At 37.3% G+C, this 23,389-nt stretch overlaps 1 protein-coding gene across 2 annotated transcripts; it reads right to left on the reverse strand.

The window, feature by feature from the left end:
* Window positions 1-7,778: 7,778 nt before the first annotated feature.
* LOC113503989 (activating signal cointegrator 1 complex subunit 2) lies at window positions 7,779-23,380 on the reverse strand. 2 transcript variants are annotated; one of them, XM_026886142.1, is made up of 13 exons: window positions 23,182-23,380; window positions 23,031-23,108; window positions 22,408-22,559; window positions 21,750-21,930; window positions 21,084-21,281; window positions 20,306-20,556; window positions 13,682-13,861; window positions 13,133-13,273; window positions 12,431-12,741; window positions 11,755-11,992; window positions 10,490-10,634; window positions 9,879-10,039; window positions 7,779-9,351 (listed from the first exon to the last, which is right to left on the reverse strand). In XM_026886142.1, the coding sequence occupies exons 1-13, from the start codon at window positions 23,206-23,208 to the stop codon at window positions 9,195-9,197; spliced, it is 2,220 nt and encodes a 739-aa protein (XP_026741943.1). In that variant the 5' UTR covers window positions 23,209-23,380; the 3' UTR covers window positions 7,779-9,194. The 2 variants fall into 2 exon arrangements, with proteins under 2 accessions (XP_026741943.1, XP_026741944.1); XM_026886143.1 differs by lacking the exons at window positions 23,031-23,108; window positions 23,182-23,380 and adding an exon at window positions 22,707-23,001.
* Between the last annotated feature and the right edge of the window lie 9 nt (window positions 23,381-23,389).

Genomic DNA, 23,389 nt, shown 5'->3' on the forward strand with positions numbered 1-23,389 from the left:
GTGAAGAACAAATCATAGACGATCAAGTGGAAATTGATACTAAATAGAGTTCGGAAGCTTAAATTGGTCACGTAATATGTATGTTGAACTAAAACAAACCTTGAGAAGACCTGTGATTATGATTAAATGGCTCTGCATTACGAATATATGCTCCAGAAAAAAGGTTATCTCCACTGGTTTTTTTCATCAATATAGTATAAAGGTCTTATGTTTATGTATCTACCTAATTACATAGTAGACGGCAAGGACCAAGGAGTGGAAGTCCGATGCGCTGGTCCGAAACCAGCTTCCATGATGTAGTTCACTCCTTAGAAGATGCATGATCTATGCGAAAGTGAGGCCCTGAGCTCACAAGCTTCAGGATTGAGTACTACAAAGCAAGAAGGATTTAATCATGCAATCCAACATAATATAAATCATATTTTTCCCTTCTACCTTTGACACTCCATCCTGCTCTAGAATTTAAGCTGCAATTCATTAAAATTTACCGAAAAGTCATCATGCAATTTTAAACTAGCTATAACAATTCCCTTCCCCCCATGAGGAAGCAAAGATCGACAGTTTGCCTCGTCTGTAGCTATAAAACGTTTCAGAAAACAGGTAACCATTAAAGAGGTATGTATCTATTGGTAATTACAGAACACTAATTGGTTTCAGGTAACTCGATCATGTTGGCTAAGTGCCCCCGGGATAGCGGCCAATGGCATGCTATTAGACGGAATTACACGCTATTTGTAACTATTGTGTGGAGTGTTCAAAACAATCATTAAGTTCTACGCTAATAAGTTTTTACTTTTATAAATCGACAGCCGTATTTCAGACAGTTTGAAACTGTTCGGTCAAGCAGTCTGTTTCTATATAATCAAAAAGTATTCAACTTTTGGGGTAGGTAAAATAAACTTGTAAACGATCATGAATCCCATTCGGCGTTTTGCAAATTGAATTGTGAAATTTTTTAGTCACTTGATCTTAAATGTAGAGACGATTTTGAATACGAAATAAAAAATAAACTGATGTTAAAAAACACTACACTGTGTTGAGAGATGCAACGTAGTATTGTGCTAGGCCTTCATATTGCATCTCATTTCTTTTCAGAACGTTTACTGAAGAAGAGTTTTCTACGGTAACAACTAGCACAGACATATGTACATAGATCATCTTATATTATTCCCTGACTCCAAGAATGATACATATATTACAATATGCTAGCTCTCTTGTTGAGCCGTTCAGTTAATAATGCAGTAACACTAACCAGATCGCTTTCTGGTGAGATATTGTCCGCATGTATCTGTAATTATACTAATGTGTCTGTAGTGAGCGGTCAAGTGCCGCGAATCTAAACGATCTGTGTAGTAGCCATCTTTGAAATTGGGAACGTAGGGCTGCCAGTACAAGAATATTGGTAGGTAGAAATTATAGCACAGACAATTGTCTAGACTTTGAAAGAGAACCACCCCTCAGTTTGTTTGGGCATTTCTTCTCAGGGTAGTCCGATAGGTAAAGTTAACTCCCGTTCCCAAGAAAAGACGTAATATATTCTACTTGTTTCAATAAATCGAAATTGGAATACAATTGAAAAAAAAACTCAAAAATGCAATAGCTAATACAAGGCATGATCTATCATGGTCTGAAATAAATATGTTAAAAAAAAAACAATAATTATAATACGCAATAAGATCTAACATTTATCATATTTGATCTTATTGCGTATCATAATGTACCAAAAGCATGCCTTTTTATCAAAATTATATTTCGGGATCCCTAAACTTAACGTTTACATTTATTTATTTATTTGCTCTACCTTGATCAAGTTCCAAACTCATTTTGCAATTCTCTCGCCTATTTTCTGACATCCCTATGTAAGAACAGTTAGTATAATCATCGTAAATGATTGTCTGCCGGCTGGCGGCTGGTGGCGGGTCTATTGTAGACGGCTCAGTGCTGCCATCTGCCAGGTCAAGCTGCGCTGGGAACTACCTGATTCTCACATTTCTCACTTGGTAACGGTATATCAGTGTATTGTGCTAAACTGACGCGTATAAATAGTTGATTTATCTTAGTAATGCATGTACTTCATCTGCCAATGGATGAATAATAGTCTCTGACTGTGACTAACTTTATAAGTATGAAAGAATTTTACTCCAGAACCGTCGTATTTTACGAAAAATGACAGAAGTTTTTTTTTTTTAATAGCTTTGTATAGGTGTAGGACTAGTAGTAGGAGGCTTTTCCTAGATATTGTTGAAATTTTATTTTAAACAGCTTTCTCCCGCAGATAAAATATCTGGATAGCCTGAACTCATATTCCTTCGACTAGTTTAAAATCATGACCTTGAGATTCGATGTTTAGATTCTCTAAAAAAACCGAAAAAAAATGTAGTTACCAATTTATTTAATCCTAAAAATAGCTCAGTGTACCACTTTCCGACTCTACAAATTGAGTCCAACAATTTAAAAGCAATAAAAACTCTTTTAATTCTCCCTTAACTTTTACCGAGAACCAGCAAAATTCTCACAGACCAGCTCAATTGATTTATGTCGGCTATAAAACGATATCTATGACAATTGTCGGTGTATCTATTGGCAGAGCAATAGTTCTTGATTGCATAATTACAGAGCGGATGAGCGACCCAGACGACAATTAACATTAGACCTTGTGAACCGCAACTGTTGTTTTGACAAACGAACATACAATCAGTCAGACACGTTTAATGTTTTGCAGTTATCTGTAAACATATGGGTAGTTTTTTAACAATAACAGAAACTATACAGAGTCTATGTTTACATATTTGTTGCACCTCATGCCCAAACTCATAAAACAAAACTAACTTATTATTTTTTTGTTCTTAAAAACGACTCCCGTTCTAAGGAATTTCATCCTTACGTGGCGGGGGTTTGCATAAAAATTCAAGTCACAGGCGCCCAGACTCAGATCAAGCATTCATGGATCACACAAACGCTTTTCCTACGCGGTGTTCGAACCCACGAAAAGTCGCGCACACTGGGTTTAGCGCGGTCGCTCAAATCGGCTATCAGTGCAGTCAAAAAGATCGAAGCAACAGCCAGACCTGACAAAAGCAACGTATCTACAGAGTAGGTATCCGCTAGTAACATAAGAGTTAAGACGCATCTAAATTAATAGTGAAATGGACAAAAATCTTTTCAAGATTTTTGTTCTATTTTTGCGCCCGGTAACCGATTACTGGGTATATTGGTCATAGCTTGCGCCGACGACTCGGCAAGCGGGTTGTGGGGTCATGATAAAGGTCTGACCTGGGACTAAGGTGCTAGGCGTGGCGTGAACATCTAATTCCGGAAATCTGTTCCAAAAAAATAATATTTTAAACTGTGTTAAAAAAAGATAGACGTAGAAGTAGACTCAAGATATCTATAATTTTTTCGAGGATTTTGAGTATTTACCATTTTTTTGTATATCTCCATCTTTTTTGCACAATCTTGATCAAAATAATAACCGAAAAGGACACTCTCGCGTGTATCTCAAACAAATATAATCTTACCAAAAAATCCTGCCAATTTCCTGTGCAATTTAATTCGAACGTATCCCACAAATCGTTACCGTATAGAGGCGGTTCTATCAAATAATAACGTCATCGCTCATCTTTTGTGGTGTTCCTAGAAGCATCTGACATCCTGCACATCACTCAGGCCTATCTAATTGGCTCGGTCACTACCGACCGCTTTGATGTCTCATTTCCTGCCCTACACAGATAAATTTATCCCCACCCTCTCGCACTTACTTTAAAATCATATTGCCATCCCTCTCTTTTCGAATATTTTGTGTAATAGATCTGCGGCCACACAAGATTACGCGATGATTGGACGAATTTTGTTTTAATGTTAAATGAGGGAAGTCTGTGATGAATGTGATGATTCATTTTTTCATTGATTTGTAACGGAATTTAAGTTCCTGTGGTTCAGCCTTTTTAAATAATAAACCAAATCTACATTTTTGTGTTACATATACAAATTAAATTGCCTCGGATTCAAAAGGAGAGATGCTTTGGCACTCAGAAGGTTAGGATACCGAAACACACAATTGAAAAAACCTCTTTAAAATGGGAATACCACTTTCTTCATCATCTTCTTTTACAGACTATAGATAGGTAGGTATAATACGAGAAGAAAATATCCCTTAGAAAAGAAAGAAATCAAAATGAGTATTGAGTTAAATACTATGTTGACGTATGTCGTCACTAAACATATTTTTTCTTAGTTTACCATAAACTTAAACAAGAGTTAAAACGACCTTCTCCAACACGTCGTGTTCGTCAGCAATTTGTATGAAACAATAACTTTACAGAGAGCGACATATTGCTACATTGTGTGCGCCGGCGCAGTTTCGTGGAACAATAATAATAATCGACGCAAGTACACTGAATGGGAAATAAATTACACACGACGCCAGTAAGGATGGGAATGTGGTTTGGAAATTTTGTATGTTATCGATAACTGTTGAATCGTAGGTACATGCATATTCTGTTATTATTACATGTAAAACGAAAATAAAACATTCGTTTAGATTCTCTTTTAATATTGTATCAAAAGAACTCTCTTTCTCTTTTAAACTATATTAACTTCTACAGACACTCTTTTGTGAAAACGACTAAAATAGTTAACCGTTATGCGTATGTACGTCGATTGCATCGACTTTTCAACGGGTTTTCAACGGTTAACCTTTCGCTTATTAAACTTAAACCGTGATGAGAAAAACCTTTCAAGGTGTTATTTAAAAAGTAACGTTTACAACCTTTACAAATTCTCACAGCAAATTTATCGACAGTTCACCTTTCCCAGCCCTAGCAGCGCCTGCAGCGGTGCGCGCACGCAGCGAACATCGCAATTTCGCCGCGCGCGCCGCTCACTTATTAAATCCTTCCGCCCCGCCCTAATGCCCCCTATTACAGGTAATATAATAAAACAGCCCGATCGAACCCAGACCTGTCATTAAAGTGACATTAATGTATTTTATTTATTTTATTACACCTATGTTTGATGTGGGATGAATAATGTATTATTCCTTATAATGGTAAAATGCTGAGGAAAGTTACTGCAGCAAAAAATATATACAAACTTGCCTTAACAGTAAAGTTATGTTGAAGTTTTTCTTAAAGGGCAAGACAACAGAGGAATATGTAACTAATAACAGTGAAATGCCATGCTTACACCGACTTACACGACATTTCACGTTTCAAATTTTTGTATGACCAAACTCCGTGAACATGGGTACATAACGTGGTGATAGCCAGCGATTATATCTTTAGCATTGAAAAAAAAAAGGAGTTCTAAAGCGAAGGGATTTAATTCGTTCATTGCCTGATCCCAAGTATATCTGCTACACTTCTCTAACGCATAATAAGTTAACATTCCTTACGTAAGTACGGACAAACTGTAAAGCTAATGCTTTTATTAGTCCACGTCAAGAGTTACATCGTTTTCAGCACTTACCATTAACTGTAGCGGCTCAGCTAATGCTTAACTTGGCAGTTACAGGCCCATAACATTATCATTACTTATCAATACATCGGAGTATACACTTCCAGTCTAACACCGGCATTTCAGGGTCAAAAGTTAACACCTATTCTGTAATTCACAGTCCACTGTAAGATGGTTAATTGCAATTTGTAAAAGACAATAAGATGTGGAATCTGAATAGATTCGTGTTTTAGATGGCGTGGTTTTGTTACAGCCTTTAATTATTCTAGACTGTCGTTATCCTTTGATTGTGATTGGTCATTTGTAGTTTGAATCGTGTTTTTATGCGACTTATATTCTTAAACTGTTTAAACGGTCTCGAGGGAGAAGAAGAAATGTGAAGAGTTGAAAGTTGAGAGTTATCAAAAAACCCGGCAAGTACGACATTGCGAATAGTTCTCTACAAAGACGAAAAAGACCCAAAAGGACCAGACACCAATCAGATTTTTGGGGGTACCGGGAGTTTCCTAATTCTAATTTTATTTGTTATATGTAATAGCTGCAACAAAAATACATCATGTCTGAAAAATACAACTGCCTTGCTATCACGAAATACTAGAAATCAATTTTATCTTCATGCCAAAAAATGCATAATCAAGATAAAATACCCACAACAAAGTCCTTGCAAAATTTCTAATAATTTATAATTGGCAATACCAAGTATTCATAACCGACGCGTCTATAGCCGATATTAGCTCCCCCTATCAGCTAGCTACAGCGCAGGGCCTGCAGGGCTGACACATCGGGCTTTATGCAGCTACATGAAGACATCGGCATGATGTTAGGGCTGTACTTACGACTTTTATGGATGCGGCCCCGCTTTGTGCTAAGGGTATGGTCTGGGTGCGACTTTGATTTAAGCGTTTTTGAGCATCTGTTGGTTTGTGAAGGTTTGTTTGGACCAAGCTGGGAACTACATTTTAATTGCAAATAAAGTAAGGTGATGAAGGTGAAGTTAGGTGACCTTGATGCTCACTGTGTTTCGGCTTTTGAGGCTAAACCGTCCAATTATTTGTCATAAAATTTGCTGAGTTAGGTTACCTTAAATGGTTCCCAAAATATCCCATACCTAGGTAAGGTTTTGTAGTCATAATGGTCCCAGGGCGAGGCACACTATCTGTGTACTATCAAGAAACGACTTAAACAAAAAATCGCTGAAAAAAACGCTCCCCGCTCCGCTCACCACTATATTTCACCCGCTCTCCGCCGCGAGCGCATCACAAAGATGAGATATTGCTATTCCGGACACGCGCTCGATTCTCTGCCCACTATTCACAGCCGACGTTTATAATCGCCTCGGTCGCCGCTCCTCTCATGAATTTTATTTGTAATGTTATTCTGTTAAATGTCTTTTATATTTGTGATGATCGACTACGTGTGCGGTATCATGTTTATTGATATGTTTATGTTGATTTATCTGTGAATCAGACATACACACAAATTACACACTTTTGCTATGTAACCTGTGTGAGATCCCACAACTGGGCAAAGGCTTGCCCCTTTTCCTCCCAGACTTGTCCCGATACACAAAGAGACATGAAAAGTACATATTAGATTGAGGTTGAAAATATTGAACGTGGTAAAAATGCATATTAATACTAGCATCCGGAAACTTCGGATGCGGACGGACGGTCCCCAAACAGTCTTGGACAGAAGTCAAAATTCGCGCTCAAGCTAACTACATAAATGTCTTGAAGAACTGTAGAAACAGTCTTAAATTGATTTAGAAAAACCGGTCAAGCGTTTCGGACTCGCGACTCTCGAGGGCTAAGTGCAAAAATTGTTGCCTACAAAAAAGGGAAATAACATAATTCATATATTCATATAATTTACAACGGAAGCGATCTTTGCTTAACCGATCTTTTTGTTATAACAGCAACGAAAATACAAACACTTGTGAAAATTTCGTGAGACACAGGCTGTTGAAAAACAGAAAGTGAAGCTTTAGTAATAGGGTGAGACTTTTGCCCTTTTGGACCCTAGATTAAGTTCAGAACCTGAGTGAAGATGGGATAAAATTCCATTTTTTCGTGTTTTTATTTTGTTTTGTGTTAGCCTCTCACTTTCAATATTTTTATTCGGTTGTAGTAATACCTTTTTTTCTGCAGTAATAGAAGCTAATAAATAGCGACATCTACAATAATTTCTAAACACCAACAAACTACTGATCACCTCAGACCCCAACTTAGTACGTTAATAGAAAAACAGATGGCGCTGTACAAAACCTTACACGGAAACATGTAAACCCAAAAGAAGGGAAAATCAATACAAATAAAACCAGAAAATAATAAATAAAACTTCATTGTGAATATAAATAACAAAACACTAGACATAGTTAAAGTTACAATACCTTTACATATTGTTACACTAATCACAAATTCGAATCACGTGGGCTTTCGTTAAGACTTCATTATATATCACGTAGCACTGTTTCTGCTAGTTTATAATGTAACAGAAAGTTTTCTACTGGCAGTAATATGGACTGGACATAGCTCTAAACGGCCATCGACATCAAACCGTTTGACTATCGTTGGACAGGCATTGATTATCCTTTGATTTTAACACAAATTGTTTTGAGACAAACAAAAATCAACTCATTTTGTATTTTGATTCAAACCGTTTAAGTCTCGAAAGAGTTTTACAACAATTAATTCAGTTTACAATTTGACAGTTCATATTTTTTTTTCAGAGATAAACATACCATTGAAATGTTGTATCTAGGCAGATAATAATTAAAAACTGATCTCACTTTACACATAACTACGTGACTGGCACGTATAATTTGAAATATAATATTACAAACGTAAATAAAATACAAGATCAACTTTATATACGACTTTAACGAGACAAACATGATTACAAAAGTTAAAGTAACGTGGTTAAAAGTTTACAAAAACGACCATATTTTTAATTTCTTTTCTGAACGGCATGATCTATTTTATCTGCTTCGGGCCTTATACAATATAGTTATTCCATAGCTGTTACAATTGAAATATTTAAAGTAATAAATAATTAATTACCTAAAATGAAAATTCGAAGTAAAATACTTCGTCGTATCCGTTCGATATTTACCAGTTGGTAAATTGAAATAATTCAGTAACTTTTTTATTTTAAATATTTTTATGTTTTTTTACAAAATTTCATATGGATTTTAGATTACCAAGTTTATTGTATCTAGCGAGCTTACAGTAGCTTTTTCTAACGACTTATCTTTTTTATTATAAGTATAAAAAGTTAATGTCGCTGCCTTTCTACTGTATAAAAATATAAATATATACACTGGTTTATAATTTTAAGATAATTGCCAATAAATACATTACGGATAATTACAGTATAATATTCCCAGTCAGACTGTAAGCAATGGACATTATCCTTTCTAAACGAGGGCGCACGTTTAAAGACCCCCATTAAACTGATGTTTTTGCCTTCCCTAATAAACTTGAGGATTTTTAAGACGGCATCAATCAATACCTAATTCTGCCAATCTTGTCTTACCCATGTTCATACGTTATTCTGAGCCTGGCTCTACAATATAAATTAATAAATTCTATATACGTATCAAGATCCGAAACTGGCCGTAGTTTTTAGACCCCCGTTAGACTGGCGTCTTTAGCCCCCGTAAACCCCTAGGCATGTTAAGAGGCCACATAAACTGACGTCTTTAGCCCCCATCCCTCGCGCCCCCATGCCCCCTAAGGGTGTTAAGAGGGCATCATCCCCTGACTGCGCTTGTACTGCGCCCCCTGGCGGCGGTTGTGGTTGGCTCGCGCCGACTTGTGCTTCTCCTTTTTATCTCTGTTGTGGATTACTTCTTTCTCTTGACCCTGGCCTTTGGGTTTGCCTGTCACGTCCGTATTCCTGTGAAAAAGAGGTGAGTATAAGATATAAATATTTGCAAGGATGCAAACATGAGATGCCAAGATATTAGCAATAAATTATCGTAATAATGAACGCCGAGCGCAATTTTTTATATATATGACCTCACGCATTAAAAATGTTGTGTTAATTACCACTGTGTGACAGCCCTGACAATCTCTATCAAAATTGTATCCTTAATGCCAACACAAGATTTTAAACAGAAAAGTATTATATGGAATATTCTATAGTTACACGGTGCCACTAATGGCGGACTTATCACTAAAAGCAACCTTTACCAGACAAACTTTGGTTGAACAAATTTTGAAGGAGAAACATTTATGAAGGTAGTCCGCGGTTGAAATAAAACTACTTTTACAGATTTGATAGCGGCTTAATTTTAGACTTCAGTTTCCGCCGTTTCGACACCTTTGCAGGTAATCATGGTCTAGGCCACGGTTGTCCGCGGTGTTGTAAAAAATAAATTTAGCCTAGTAATAACTAGCATTCTATAGGTATAGCTACAGTACCTGGGTACAGGCGCGGGCCTGTGTCCGCGGCCCCTCCTGGCGAGGTAGCTGGCCTCCCTGCGCGCGCGCAACTCCTCTGGGTTCACGCAGAAGTCCATCTTACTCCTGCTGCTGCTCGGTTTCTCTTCTTCCACAGCTCCCGACTCTTCTTCTGATTCCTCCTGTATGTTAAATATTACATTGTATTGTATAAAATCGTATAAATTACATATAGTCGACGTAGACGAGGTTATTTATAAAGATTGCTTAAGTTAGTATGTTTTTAAATATTCCATCGCTAATGTGTTTTAATATTGGTTATACGTTATTCTGTTGTATTTGACGATTGACGCAAGGATAATTGATGATCCGACGTCGAGTTTTATCAATAACCATGTGATTTTATCTTAAGTAGTAGTGCAGTCTCTGAAACGTTCGCAGTAAGGACTTTTATCTTTGCGTTGAGGGGGTTTCACAAACATTCGATTCACATCAATCCAAACTTGTGGATCACACAAATGGTCGTCATACGCGAGGGTCGAACTCGCAACACGTTACGCCCCCCCCCCCCCCAACCAGTCGGCTATTCGTGCAGTCCCTGTCCGCATCGCACGAGTGCTACGAGTACTGACCTCGGTGTCCTGTCGGCACCGCAGCGCGCGCGGCGTGACGAAAGGCCTGCGCTCGTCGGGCGTGTCGGCGGCGGGCGCCACGCCCTCCGAGTCGTACGTGTCGTCGTACTCGTCCGAGTACATATCTACCTCGTCACACACCAGGCTGCACACACATAAAATAACTTAGTGCTTTATACCGATTAACATAGGAATTAAATAAGGTCCTATTTTGTAAAAAAAAAAAAGATACAAAGTAGCACTTTTAGGGTGTCAAAGTATCTTTTACGTAAACAGCTCCCTATATCACCCACTCTTCACCTAAGTGCTCTGGTTGTGAAGACGAAACGGCGCAAAAAAAACTCCACAGCGTTACACGCTATCAGTTTTTGTTTAGCACATATATATAAATTTATTTCTTTATTGAGGAGAAGCTGCCAAATAACACAGATACAGAGGTAAGACATCTATCTACCACCGATGACGTATTAAGTATCTTGCAAAAACAACGCCAAACAAATCTCTCACAATTGCTGTTAAATTATCATAAGGCGAATTATAGTCTGTTCGCTGTAGCATGGTGCGGGTGACAATTGTCAGTATGACGTTGAAATCTATAAGTTTCACATGGCGTCAACGTTATGCAAGTCATTTTATCGATAACGTTTTTCATAGCTAAAATCACATTCCTTTTTTTATTATTATAAATATAATTGTAATATTAAATTAAAAGCGAAGGTCGTGAATAAGACAAAAAGGGACATTATGTCTGATTGGGATCGTGATATATCTATTGATAATTTAATTGAGTCATCAGTAATAATATCAGTCACAGATTCAGATGATGAATTGAGTGACAATTCAATGTTTCTGACTTTGAAATGAGTTTAGATGAATAAAATGTACGTTATAAAAATATCGACATTTCATCGTAGCAGTACATCCCATCACTTAAGATGTCTTTGGCGTTACATTATACGCATAACACTTTGCTTATTTTTTCTTCCAGTTTAATTTTATTTGTAGACTATAACATTCTGGTTGGTTAAATTTAATTAATAACCGTGATTACTGCTTTAATATATTACATACAAATATGGTGCACCTGAAATAATCATAAATCGCGGCAACTTTCAAGAGTGAAACGTAACATGACTGACACCTGTCACCCGCACCATGCTACAGCGCACAAACTATAATGAATCAACACCATCACTCATGTCCGCAAGTCGGAAGATCATTAAGATAATTATACAATTACAAAGAGTATTTGCTTATGTACTCACTTATACTTGCTATAAATATCCTCCCTCTGTTTGACGTCAGTCTTATCGTCCAGCATGTCCTTCAGGTCCTTGTACTTGGACCTCCTCTTGCCGACGTGTATCTTGGACAGGTCGACGTCATCTCGCGTCATGATGTCGAACTGGTCTCCGTCGAACACGTTCAGACGCTGTATGCCCGTCTCTAGGAACTTCTTATCGCAAGGGTCTTCCGGGATTATTGGGAGGGATTGGTCTACACCTGGATGGCAAAAAATAAATAGACTTAGTATTAAAGGAATCGTCTTTTTTTTCAAATTAATCTAAGTAGCACTTTTTGAAGGTCAAATTATATTGGACAGCACTCAGTTTCGCCTACGCTTTAATGTGACTTAAGAGCTTTTGCTGGTTTTGAAATATTGACAAGTACATAGTTTGAAATTTAGGTTTTGAAACATTACATATAATAATTGACATTCCTAGAAGTATAGACGCTGTTGAGAAAAATGAAATGTCAAGTATTTTCTTAAATGAATTTTGAAAATTCTTATACGATCACATTTCTCGGCTATGAAAAGTGCAACTGCATAAATATAAAGTCATGCAATCGACAAAGAGAAATGTAATTAACCACGTGACATCTTTTCTGTAACTAATATCTCTATTATATCACATAACATTGTAGGTACCACCAACATACCTCTTAAAGAATCCGCCAAAGTATCTTCCAATATACTATTAATAACTCTCTCCGCGTTAAACCCGTAGTGTTGCAAGCACTTCAATATAAATCCGTCCCCTAAATGCGGGAGAATATCTTTGACCTCGCTTATCAAGGATTCTTCTCTGACGTTGTCGGGTATTTCTGCGTCATTTGCCGTGGTTGTGGTGGGGATGTCGTCAGAATGGCCGTTGGTCAGGGTGGGGGGTGGTGGGGCGCTTAACTCTGGTATTGGTTCGTCGAGATTAGAGTAGATTGCTTGCAGAATGAAGTCAGTCTTTACTGTGTCACTGGTTTTCGTTCAGGATATTATACTGATTTGTTAGCAGTAAACTTGCTGTTTGAGACAAGATCATTACATTTATGGGAGAATTCGCGATTAATATAGCAACAGAATATTTATAGGACAGAATGGACCTTTACCAGTCTGTCAAAAAAAGGGGTTGCAGATTAAATATTTTCCGGATTTCCTTATAATCTATGTGACTTATATATTGCCATAAGCACTTTTCATATTATGTAACTGATTTAAATACTGGAACATTTTAAAAGCTTATTTGAAAACTACCCAACTATTATTAGAACAGATACCTACTGTCTGTTAAACACCATCTAACCAAATTGAGGACCTCCTTCTTTTTGCAGTCGGTTAAGCTAAGCTTAAGTTATAACAAAGGATACATGTCAGGGTATGCTTGCCGCACTATCTCTAGATCGTCGTGCACGGGGTAGCACGCCTGGTAGTCCTTGATGAACAGCCGCTCCGAGAGGCCGTCCATCATCACCGCCAGGTAGTCTTCCACGTGACTTTCTATACTGCCCCTGTAATACGCAGATAGCTGAGTGACATAGATGACCACGAGAAAACATAATATAATAATATTCCACAAGTTTCACACAACGCCGTCTAGTCTCAAACTAAGCAAAGCTTGTATGATGACTATGTTGATTGTTGAGTACGACTTCTGATAGATATACTTATAAATTAATCCCGCTATAAACAAACCCACTCTGCGCGGAATCGATCCGAAAGCCTTAAATGCATGTTCAAATTCTTGGTGTTTTCATGCATGTATTTTAAAAGAGTGCCTGTGAAATCCTGCGACTGTTTTATATTTTTTATTCAGTGCCAAAACCGTTCAAAAAGTTTTTTCATCTCTTTGTCTTCTAGAATACAATAATAGTTGTTATAATCTCAAAAAACACCAGTCCAGTCAAAAACATACTCACTCTCCACTAAAGATAGCATTCTTATAGACGGCGAGTATCTCTCTCAATATATCAATGATCTCAGCCCGGGCGCAGTCGATGTGGCCCTCCACCTCGGTGAACACGACGCTGGTCTGGTCTCCCGTCTCCTCCAGTTTCTCGTACAGCAGCGGGACGCCGTACTCGTACAGCTGGACTATACTGGAATAATAGGTTGTATTATTATGTGGGGTTGGTGTGCTGTAGTTTTATTTTATTTTATTGGGAAAACAAACAATTGTACAATGTGTCTTACAATAGACAAGTTACAAATTATACATAGGTAATCGTACAATCCACGACGTTTCCACGTATTACAATTCAAAGTTTAAAGGTACAATCCATGTTTAGTCTATGATTTACTTACAAAACACAGTAAAAGCAACTAATCTAGGTTATCAAATATGCTGAGGCTGTCCGTAATTCTTTTTTTAAATATTTGTCGATTGCAGGCAAAAACATCAATGTCGGTAAATTTCTCATTATAGATCTTAACTATTCTCTGTAAGGGTGCTCGTTCTCCCGCATTTGAGCGACTTGTAAATGTAGCAAATAGCGGATACGTTCGTGCTTCCCTTCTTATCACTGTTCTAGGCACTATGTAATAAATGTTATTTACTAGTTCGGGACACTCGTAGTTGTTGTGTATTAGCCCGAAAAGAAACATTATTTGTAACAATATACGTCTGGATTTTAACGGGAGTAGTTTGCACTTTTTAAGAATGTCAGTGTATGATGAGCAACCTATGTGGCATTTATATTGCATAGCTTTTAAATACATGCACTGTATCCTTTCAATCGCGGTATTATATTTGGAATAATAGGGGTCCCATATAGCGCAGGCGTACTCAATTTGAGGGCGGATAAGAGATGTGAAAAGATAGAGATAAGTGGCGGGCCGTTTAAAATCGGTTGTGGCTCTCATTACAAAGCTGTACATTTGAAAGGCTTTCGCGGTGATCTTTTCGATGTGTAAATTTAAATGCAGTTTGCTGTCCAGGAGGATACCAAGATCTTTGATAGTCGAATCACTGAGTAAGGTTTCGTTGCACAGGGTATAATCAAAATTAATAGCTTTTTTATTTTTGGTGAAGCGTATTATTTTGCATTTAGAAATATTAAGTTTAAGTTTGTTTTTATCACAGTAATCAGACAACCTGTGCAGGTCGTCTTGTAAGAGAACTGCGTTTTGTATTGTTTTAACTGTGTGAAAGACTTTAAGGTCATCTGCGTATAATAAAAACTTACTATTTCGAAAACAGTCCCCTATATCATTTATGTAGATTGTGAACAGAAGGGGACCGAGGATGGAACCCTGTGGAACGCCAGATGTTGCCACAAACATGTCAGAATGATAGCCACAACTCACAACGACCTGATTTCTGTTACTAATATATGACCAAAACCATCGGAGCAAATTTCCTCTGATGCCATTGAAGGCGATTTTGTTCAATAAGATTTTATGATCCACTCTGTCAAAGGCTTTTTTAAAATCGGTATACACCACGTCTGTTTGAGTTCTAGCATCCATGTTTCTAAATAGGTGGTTTGTAAATATCATTAAGTTGGTGACAGTTGATTTACGTTGCAAAAACCCATGTTGTTCTGGTAAGATATGTTTTTCAATGGCTGGATACACTTTATGATGGACTAGTCTCTCAAAAATTTTTGCTAGTATATTAAGGAGAGAGATTGGTCGATAGTTTTCTATATCCTGTCGTGATCCACCTTTGTAAATAGGGATAATGTTAGCTTTTTTCCATTTAGAAGGAAAGATACCGTTATTTATACAGCTATTATATATTAAATGTAAAGGTTTGGATATCGAATCGGCCGACCGTTTAAGAAAATATGGGGGTATTCCATCAGGTCCCGGACCTTTAGTAACGTCTAATGACTTCAATTCTTTAACAATGGTGTTTAGACTAAAACTTAAATTATTAAGAGGGGTATCAGTAATGCTGCTAATGTCGTTCAGCTCCGGAACCCAACTAGTTGGTAAACTGCAAGGCTCGTAAACCGACATAAAGAAACTAGCAAACATATTACATATTGTCGATGGGTCGCTAGACATGGTATTTTTGTAAAACATACGACTAGGAATACTTGTTTTGGTTTGCCGGTTTTGTAAATATGTCCAGAAATATTTAATATTTTTGGGGATGCTATCTTCGACGTTATTAATATATCTAAAAAAACATTTTTTTGCCTCTTTTTTGAATCGATGTCTATGTAAAGAAAATATTTCATAGTCACAAATGTTGCCATATGTTTTCCACTTGGACCATGCTTTTTTCTTAGAGTTGAAAATATGAATTAGGCTTTTTGAGAACCACACGGGATATTTATTGTTTTTATGTTTTATTAAGGGTATGCGGTGCTTGATTATACCATATAGAGTATCATAGAACATGTTTAAACATTCTTCAGCCGATAGGTTTTTAAAAGTCATATCCCAGTCGATTTCGTTAATGTCTGTATTTATTTGAATATAATCTGCTTTTTTGAAGTTGTATTTTGGTGTATGCTGAGATGTAATTGATTTTACGGACAGATTCAAGTTTATTTGAATAGTGATTGGGGGGTGGTGATTATCAGGGGGTACTAAGTCTCGGTTAGGTACTATCACATGGCATGTAACATTCGAGATGAGCAGGTCCAGCGTACGTCCATTTATGTTTTGAACATGGTTAAATTGTTTTAAGTCATGCACTGACATTACTTTCGTCAAAAGATTACATATATTACTAGTGCCCAGACAGGTGGTATATGTGTGACTCGGGCTAGACACCCATTGAGCTGTGGGAATATTATAATCACCAAGTAACAGTAAGCTATCAACAATCGTTTCTCCCATTAAATGATCGATTATTTGAAAATGATGTTCATATACAGAAAGAGGTGAGTTATTTGGGAGATATACAACGCTTATAAGAGTTTTTGTAGTGCTATTATTGGTAGGAATAGCTATTACGGTTTGCTCAAAATATTTTTCAAGAAAGCATTGTTGCGGCAATGTAATACCAACCGGATCATATCTGCGTAAAACTGCTATCAAGACGCCTCCGCCATCCGATTTACCCATAGCAGCTCTGTTACGGTCACAGCGGAATACTACATAACGGTCATCGATGAACTCGTTATTATTTATGTTCGGTATTAACCAGGTCTCAGTTAACACAATTATGTCGTAGCAATTTGACAGTATATTCATATAAATAGAATTAAGTTTTGTGCGTAAGCCTCTTACATTTTGATAATAAATGCATAGATTATTATACATGCTAGCCATTTTTATTATAAATTAAACAATTTTAAGTTATATTAATGCCTAGGTAGTGCAATGATTTAGTTAGCCTTCATTTTCAATAAGTCGTTACTCGATTTTATGGCTAAGGCAGCACATGTATCAGTTTTTTTTACAAGTATTGTAGCGTGCCTAACCCATACGTACTTAAAACCGTGCTTCTTAGCTTCTTCACGAGTTTCACGAAGAAGCAGTTTCTTTTGAAGGGTAAGGTGTTCGTTGACATAAATAACTCGAGTTGGTCCAGAGATGCCCAGTTGAGTGGATGAAAGACCTTTCTTTAAGCGGAAAGCACTAAGTATATTATCCCGCAAACTGCGGGTTTTCAACTTCGCGATAACATTTTTGGGTCTATCATTGGCTAGTCCAGCCGCGTGTGGGACGCGATGTATAGATACGATTTCATCTCGTGGAATAGTCAAGTCAATGTTCTTGCCGATGTCCTCCAAAAGCATAACAAGGTTTTCACCACGTTTTTCTGGCATATTCGCTATTTCTATATTGCATTGTCTAGCATGCTGTTCTAAGTTATCAATTTTGGACTCCAAGTTTTTGATTGCGCTATTATCCAAGGGCTGCTTTTCTATGCGGCTGAGACGTTTCGCGTAGTCATCATACTGATCTGAGATATATTGTGTTGATGTTTTTGCTCCATCAACCTCTTGTATTAGATCAGTTATTTGTGCTTTCATGGCCGCGTTTTGAGAACGAAGATCCGCGATTTCCTTCCGCATTTCTATGACGCAGGTATCAAGGTTATTCTTCAGGGTGTTTATATTTTCATTAATTGCACTCAAACTGGCATCGGTACTTATTTTCCAATCCTCCAGTGTCTTCTTAAGATCCGCATGAATACCCGACAGCATAGCTTCATGATCGCACTCCGGCTGTTTTCTTTTGCGAATAGTTACATTCAAGTCTGTGTCTAGGGTTGGTAATTTAGCTAGATCTGGTTCAGAGACTGATTGCTCAGTGCGCAGCACAGTTTTGGGCGGCGTGCGTTTTGTTGAAAACATGCTGCGCGGTGATGCGGTCTCCTACTCGATTAACAATAGCAATATAATATTTGTCAAATATTGCCTTAAAAATTTGCGTAGGGGCTATGGTGTATACCGCTCATTAGCTCCGCAATGACGTAGTAACTCAGGGGTGGGGCGCGTGCCGTGCGGTCGGTAGTTTTGCCGCGCGATGCTCAAACACGGCTGGTCGCGAAGGTGGGGCCGCGGACTGCGGCGCAACTGGACGCTGGTTCGAAACTAGGCGGTACCGCGTTGTCCACAACGTTCACAAAAACTATTTATCCCTTTCTAAGACTGCCTCCTGGGTGGGATTTGTGTATTTAATCTCCTTAAGAGTAAACGAGAATTGCAACACGCAACAGTTAACCAATCACAAAATCACTTTAGAGTAGTGCACAAAACACGTCCGGACTGTACCAAACTCACAATGACACTGCACACAGTTCTAGGGAAAACTAGCTAGTGGTACGAGGTTTTGTCTGTTAATAAAAAGTGCCAACGTTAATGGTGTAGGGTTACAGGTATCGGTCTAATGGGCACAATTACTAAGAAAAAGATAACAAAATTAACTATCCATTAAATTTATATCGATTTTTGTGACACTGCCTGGTTAGTGGTGACCATAGAAATCTAAATAACAAGGTAATAGAAATGGCATACACCGCGGCGATCTATCGAAACGCATGTCGCCGGTGGGCGGGGCTTCAACACATTCACAGCAAATAACTACGCAATCACGCAAACATTAACATCGAGAAGACCAAGCAAACAACACTAGGCTGTACATCTATTACAATAAGGTTGACTTTGTCGTTGTATGGATTCACTAACTCACACAGTAATTGCATTTTTTTGCGTTAGTCGTAGTGATTACGTAAACTACACTAGGGATTGACTACGGATATAATGAAAGACGAAATTATGAGTGACAATGTTTTTTGTTGTATTCTTCTAAATTATGCACTTACAAAAAAAAACTCGCTAATTGTCGGTTGACAAAAAAAATATATTAGGAAATACTTGGTAGGTAGGTTTGGTATATACCTACGGTGGTTTTTTAGTCGTCTTACAAAAGTAGCCCAGTTCATGTATCCAATGACTAGTAAACGTTCATAATAGAAAAATAGGTATTTATGAGATTTGGATAAATTTAAATTGCAATTTTTATTCAATGCTATGCTATAACGCAAGGCGTACTTTTTGAAACATTCAGTTGCGAGCGCGGTCCGAGCCGTAAAAATGGAGAGGGGCGCGGGCGGCGGGGCGGGCGGCAAGTTATCAAGCATGCAACTAATTTCATAGTGTATATTCGGCCTATGTTGTAGGGTACCAATTTCGTTTACCCGTGGTAGACATCCACTTGTCTTTTGTATTTATTTCAATCCTGTGGGAATCTGAAATAAAAATATATCCAATAATATGTTCACAAAAACAAACGACTATTAAAATTGTTACTTTTCGTATACAATGTTCATTTTGGATAATTTGTCCGCACTTAACCACATCACTATTTCCGACAGTTTTGTGCGGCCGTACCACTACAAATACGATCGCATTGATAAATATTATTTTTCGTTATACATTTCTCTTTTTACAACGGTGCATTTCTGTAAGTTTCTTACTGCAGAGGCAATGATTAGTAAAGAATGCAATTGTTGCAGGATGGTGCGATATAAATATGGTTTATAATGAAGGTTATGTTTTGAAATTTAATTTTGCAATAACATCAATATTACTGCAATAATTCACTTACCGATAAAATGTTATCTATTTATTTATGTTATTACACGATGCAGATGAATTTCCAGCCTGAGAAACCCCGCAAAACACCATTTTTAGTGGTTCTTGCTGTGACGACGTTCCGCGAGCGACTGAGCGTAAGTTCGCGCGCTGGTGTCGTCCAAGACACCAGTGTGGCGACAAGGTCACGCGGCGTTGGCACTTCTATTACCTTGTTATTTAGATTTCTATGGTGGTGACAGATGAACGAACACACTTCGATGTATTAGTAATAGAGTTTCATTTTAACCCTTTGGATAAGAAACCATAAAAAATACCGAAATAAATTATCGTATGATTATGTGTGAATTCTGTAGAGGAGAGCTGATATTTCAGATTTTGAGAAATAGTCGAACCCTCCCATTGCATTACTTAATATTATAATATATCGTCATATCGAATCAAAATCAAACAAAAATGATCAAAATAAACCATATTACTTGTAAACTAAATCCAAAAGCGAACCATCCCAAATAACAAACAAAACAGAACCTTACTCACCTAATAATAAAATTCGTTTTCCTAAATATGTCGACACCTTTGGGGTAGACCTCTATAAATATCCTCATGGTCATAGCGGTATCCAGCAGGTGTATGACCAGGTCCCTCAGTATATCGAATGTGATTTTGTCCGGGTGCTTCGTGTTGGGCGGGCGGCGGATCTCACTGAACCCCTTGAAGGTTTCCGGAAGGTTCGGGGGTTCATCACTGTCGTAGTTTTTGTTTACTTGTAGAATTATGTATTTGAAGGCCTGTAGATTAAATAATATATGGTTAAATTTGTGGTCTTATAACTTTATGTTGCATAGTTACATGCATACTACTTCATTTTCATATCGTAATGACGATTATAGCTTATCATAAACTGTTTTAGACGTTCTGATTATCTGTGACTTTTGATGTATTTATGATATAAGTAGCATATTTTGTAGAATTGAAATAAAAAAAAACTTTCACACACAGGATTTTATCCCGTATTTACATTCCCGTGAGATAATTTTCGCGTTCGGGCCCGCGGTCAACAACTAGTTACTAAATAAACAAGTTACTTCATAATACATATTTTCATAGTAACTATCGTGATACTGTTTCATTATTAAATGATGCAACGGCTTAATCACGCGTATTTATCGGGCTAGCCCGACTAGTTTCGGACCCAACCGGAGTCCTTAATCATGAGCTGACGCGGCGGGATCGCGAGTCGAACTCCCACCGCGTCACTCCCGATAAATACGCGTGAGTAAACCATTGCATCATTTAATAACTTAATAAACCTCACCTCTTTAACAAACGCGACTGCAGCCACAGCATCGCCCTCGTACCTTGGCTGCAGTCCGAACACACACTCCAGCACCCTTCCCACATGCCTGCCGTTGTCCACTCCGTACGTCAGACACAAATCCCACACGATCGGTATCGTGAATATAAACTTATTGTATATGAGATCTGCCATGAACTCCTTGCTCATCCATTGTGACTGGAAAGAGAACAAAGGTTTAATTAATAAGGTGTAATATGTATGGTCTTTCTTTGTAAAGGTGGTGTTCATTAGTAGTTTATTGTTTGTTAAAACTCTATTCGAATAGCTGAGTTGTAGGTTTTTGTCGAAATAATTGTAAAATGTTAGATACATTACAATCGACCCCTTACGACAAGCATTTATGTGATCACGAATATTTGATTTATCGCGTAAACAAAAATTTAAGATGAAAGTCAGTCGAAAACTTGTGTGACGTAACTTATTTGTACTTTTTACCGACAAGTGACGTAATAACGCCTCTTCCAAATGCATTGTCATCTTTGAAACATTTTTACATCTTATTTTTATATGATTTAATAAAATTAAAATAACAATATTTTTATGAAATCTACGTACTCAGATTCTTCTTCTAACATAATTTTTCAGCCAATTATATCACAAAGATTATTTCATAGTCAAGTTTACCTTGCTTTCCTTATTAGTAACCAATCTACTGAACACCACCAGCACTGTTCTCCGTATATCCTCGTACAGCTTCTGGACATCCTTGCATTCATGTGGCGGTAGATACGGTGGGTTAGCCTCTTGTAGGAAAGATACGAGGGAGTCCATGCAATGTGGATGGTAGAGGATTGTGCTCCAAAACCTGCAGAAAATATATAAAAAGATATTATTAGAACTGGTACTTCTTTTATGCCATAAATTATTGTATAAACATAATTGAGAACCTATTTTTATTTAAATCGCTTAATAAAAACCAAATAATTCTAGACATAATTTTTATTGCAATTTTTATTGTTTGTTCTTATACATCAAAATCCATCCACAACTCTTATTGTAAACACTTGAAATAGCTTTCTATTAATATGTAATTAATTAATATGAAGACATGGAAATATTAAACAAAATGTGAAGTTACAATAACATAGAACAATGGGCTAATTTGGAGCTCTCATACAGAGAATGCCCATCATCAAATACCAAGTACCAACATCACTTAGTTGTAGTTGTAATTGTTTTGTGGACAGTCCTGCTTACAGACAGGCTGTCCTGCTGTCCCCAGTCAAGAGTGAATATTTCACTCTTTACACCTACCGTTTTTATTCATCACATCAAACCTCACCTATAATGTTCCAAACTGAGCAGCCACTTGACATCATCCAGGTACCCCTGCATGCGGTTCCTCCATGTGTCTATTGCACCGAGTACAATGGTACTCCCTGAGGGCGGCCTCTCATATATTGTGAACTCTCTTTCCTCCACCCAGAATGGATCCTGAAAGAATTGTATAAGACTTGGGTTAGTGGTTTCCTTATACTAGAATATTATTTTGTTTCATGGTAATTAGGTGACCAAAAAGGCACTTAAACTAAGTTTCTACTTAATACAGGAATACTTTATGAAAGAAATAAAGAACATTACCTATGTTAGGTAAGCAAATCAATACAGACAATGAAACAATTTAATTCAAAACGACTATATCTTAATTATATATCTAGACGAATACTTGTACACCTCTATGAAACTATAATTAATAATATCAATCTATTCAAGGCCATAGGTACAGTATGCACAATTTCTGTAGGAGTATGTTTATCAATAAGGGAACCGCCATATTAAAAGGCGTTCGGGGGAAAAACTGGAAGAATAAAAGTGTACGGGGAATTCACCGACTTTTATAGTAATAACTTAGAATAGGTACTAAGTATTTCACAATGTTATGATTGACAACGGAAAAGTACTCACGAGAGCTTTAATTTCCTGCACGACGCCAGTATTCTTTACTGATAATGTTAATTTCTCAACCGGCAAGTTCTCAGGGTTCTGCAAAAGTATTTTGTTTCAATTCAAATATGTTGGCAAGTCCACACTTCGCTTAAAGTTCGCAAATACTCACGCAAAATTCAACATTCTTGCTAGACATGTCTATGGTAACCCGGTGGTGTTGTATTGTTTAATAGTATTCAGTCAATATACCACTTCTAGTTTTATTACAATTTAAATTTAATAGATAGATGATAAGTATGGTGCAAAATTGGAATCGTCGACAAGTCCGATTCCTCTTTCGTTTATACTTTTTGACAGTATTTTGACATATTTGACAT

This window comes from Trichoplusia ni, chromosome 20, assembly GCF_003590095.1.
Source record: "Trichoplusia ni isolate ovarian cell line Hi5 chromosome 20, tn1, whole genome shotgun sequence".
Classification (NCBI taxonomy): domain Eukaryota; kingdom Metazoa; phylum Arthropoda; class Insecta; order Lepidoptera; family Noctuidae; genus Trichoplusia; species Trichoplusia ni.

Coding starts and splice junctions, on each gene's coding strand:
- LOC113503989 (XM_026886142.1), bottom strand. CDS start 23,208: ATGTCTAGCAAGAATGTTGAATTTTGC. Junction 22,560..23,030: donor TGCAGGAAATTAAAGCTCTC/GTGAGTACTTTT, acceptor CAATTCTTTCAG/GATCCATTCTGGGTGGAGGA. Junction 12,742..13,132: donor CGGCAAGCATACCCTGACAT/GTATCCTTTGTT, acceptor AACGAAAACCAG/TGACACAGTAAAGACTGACT.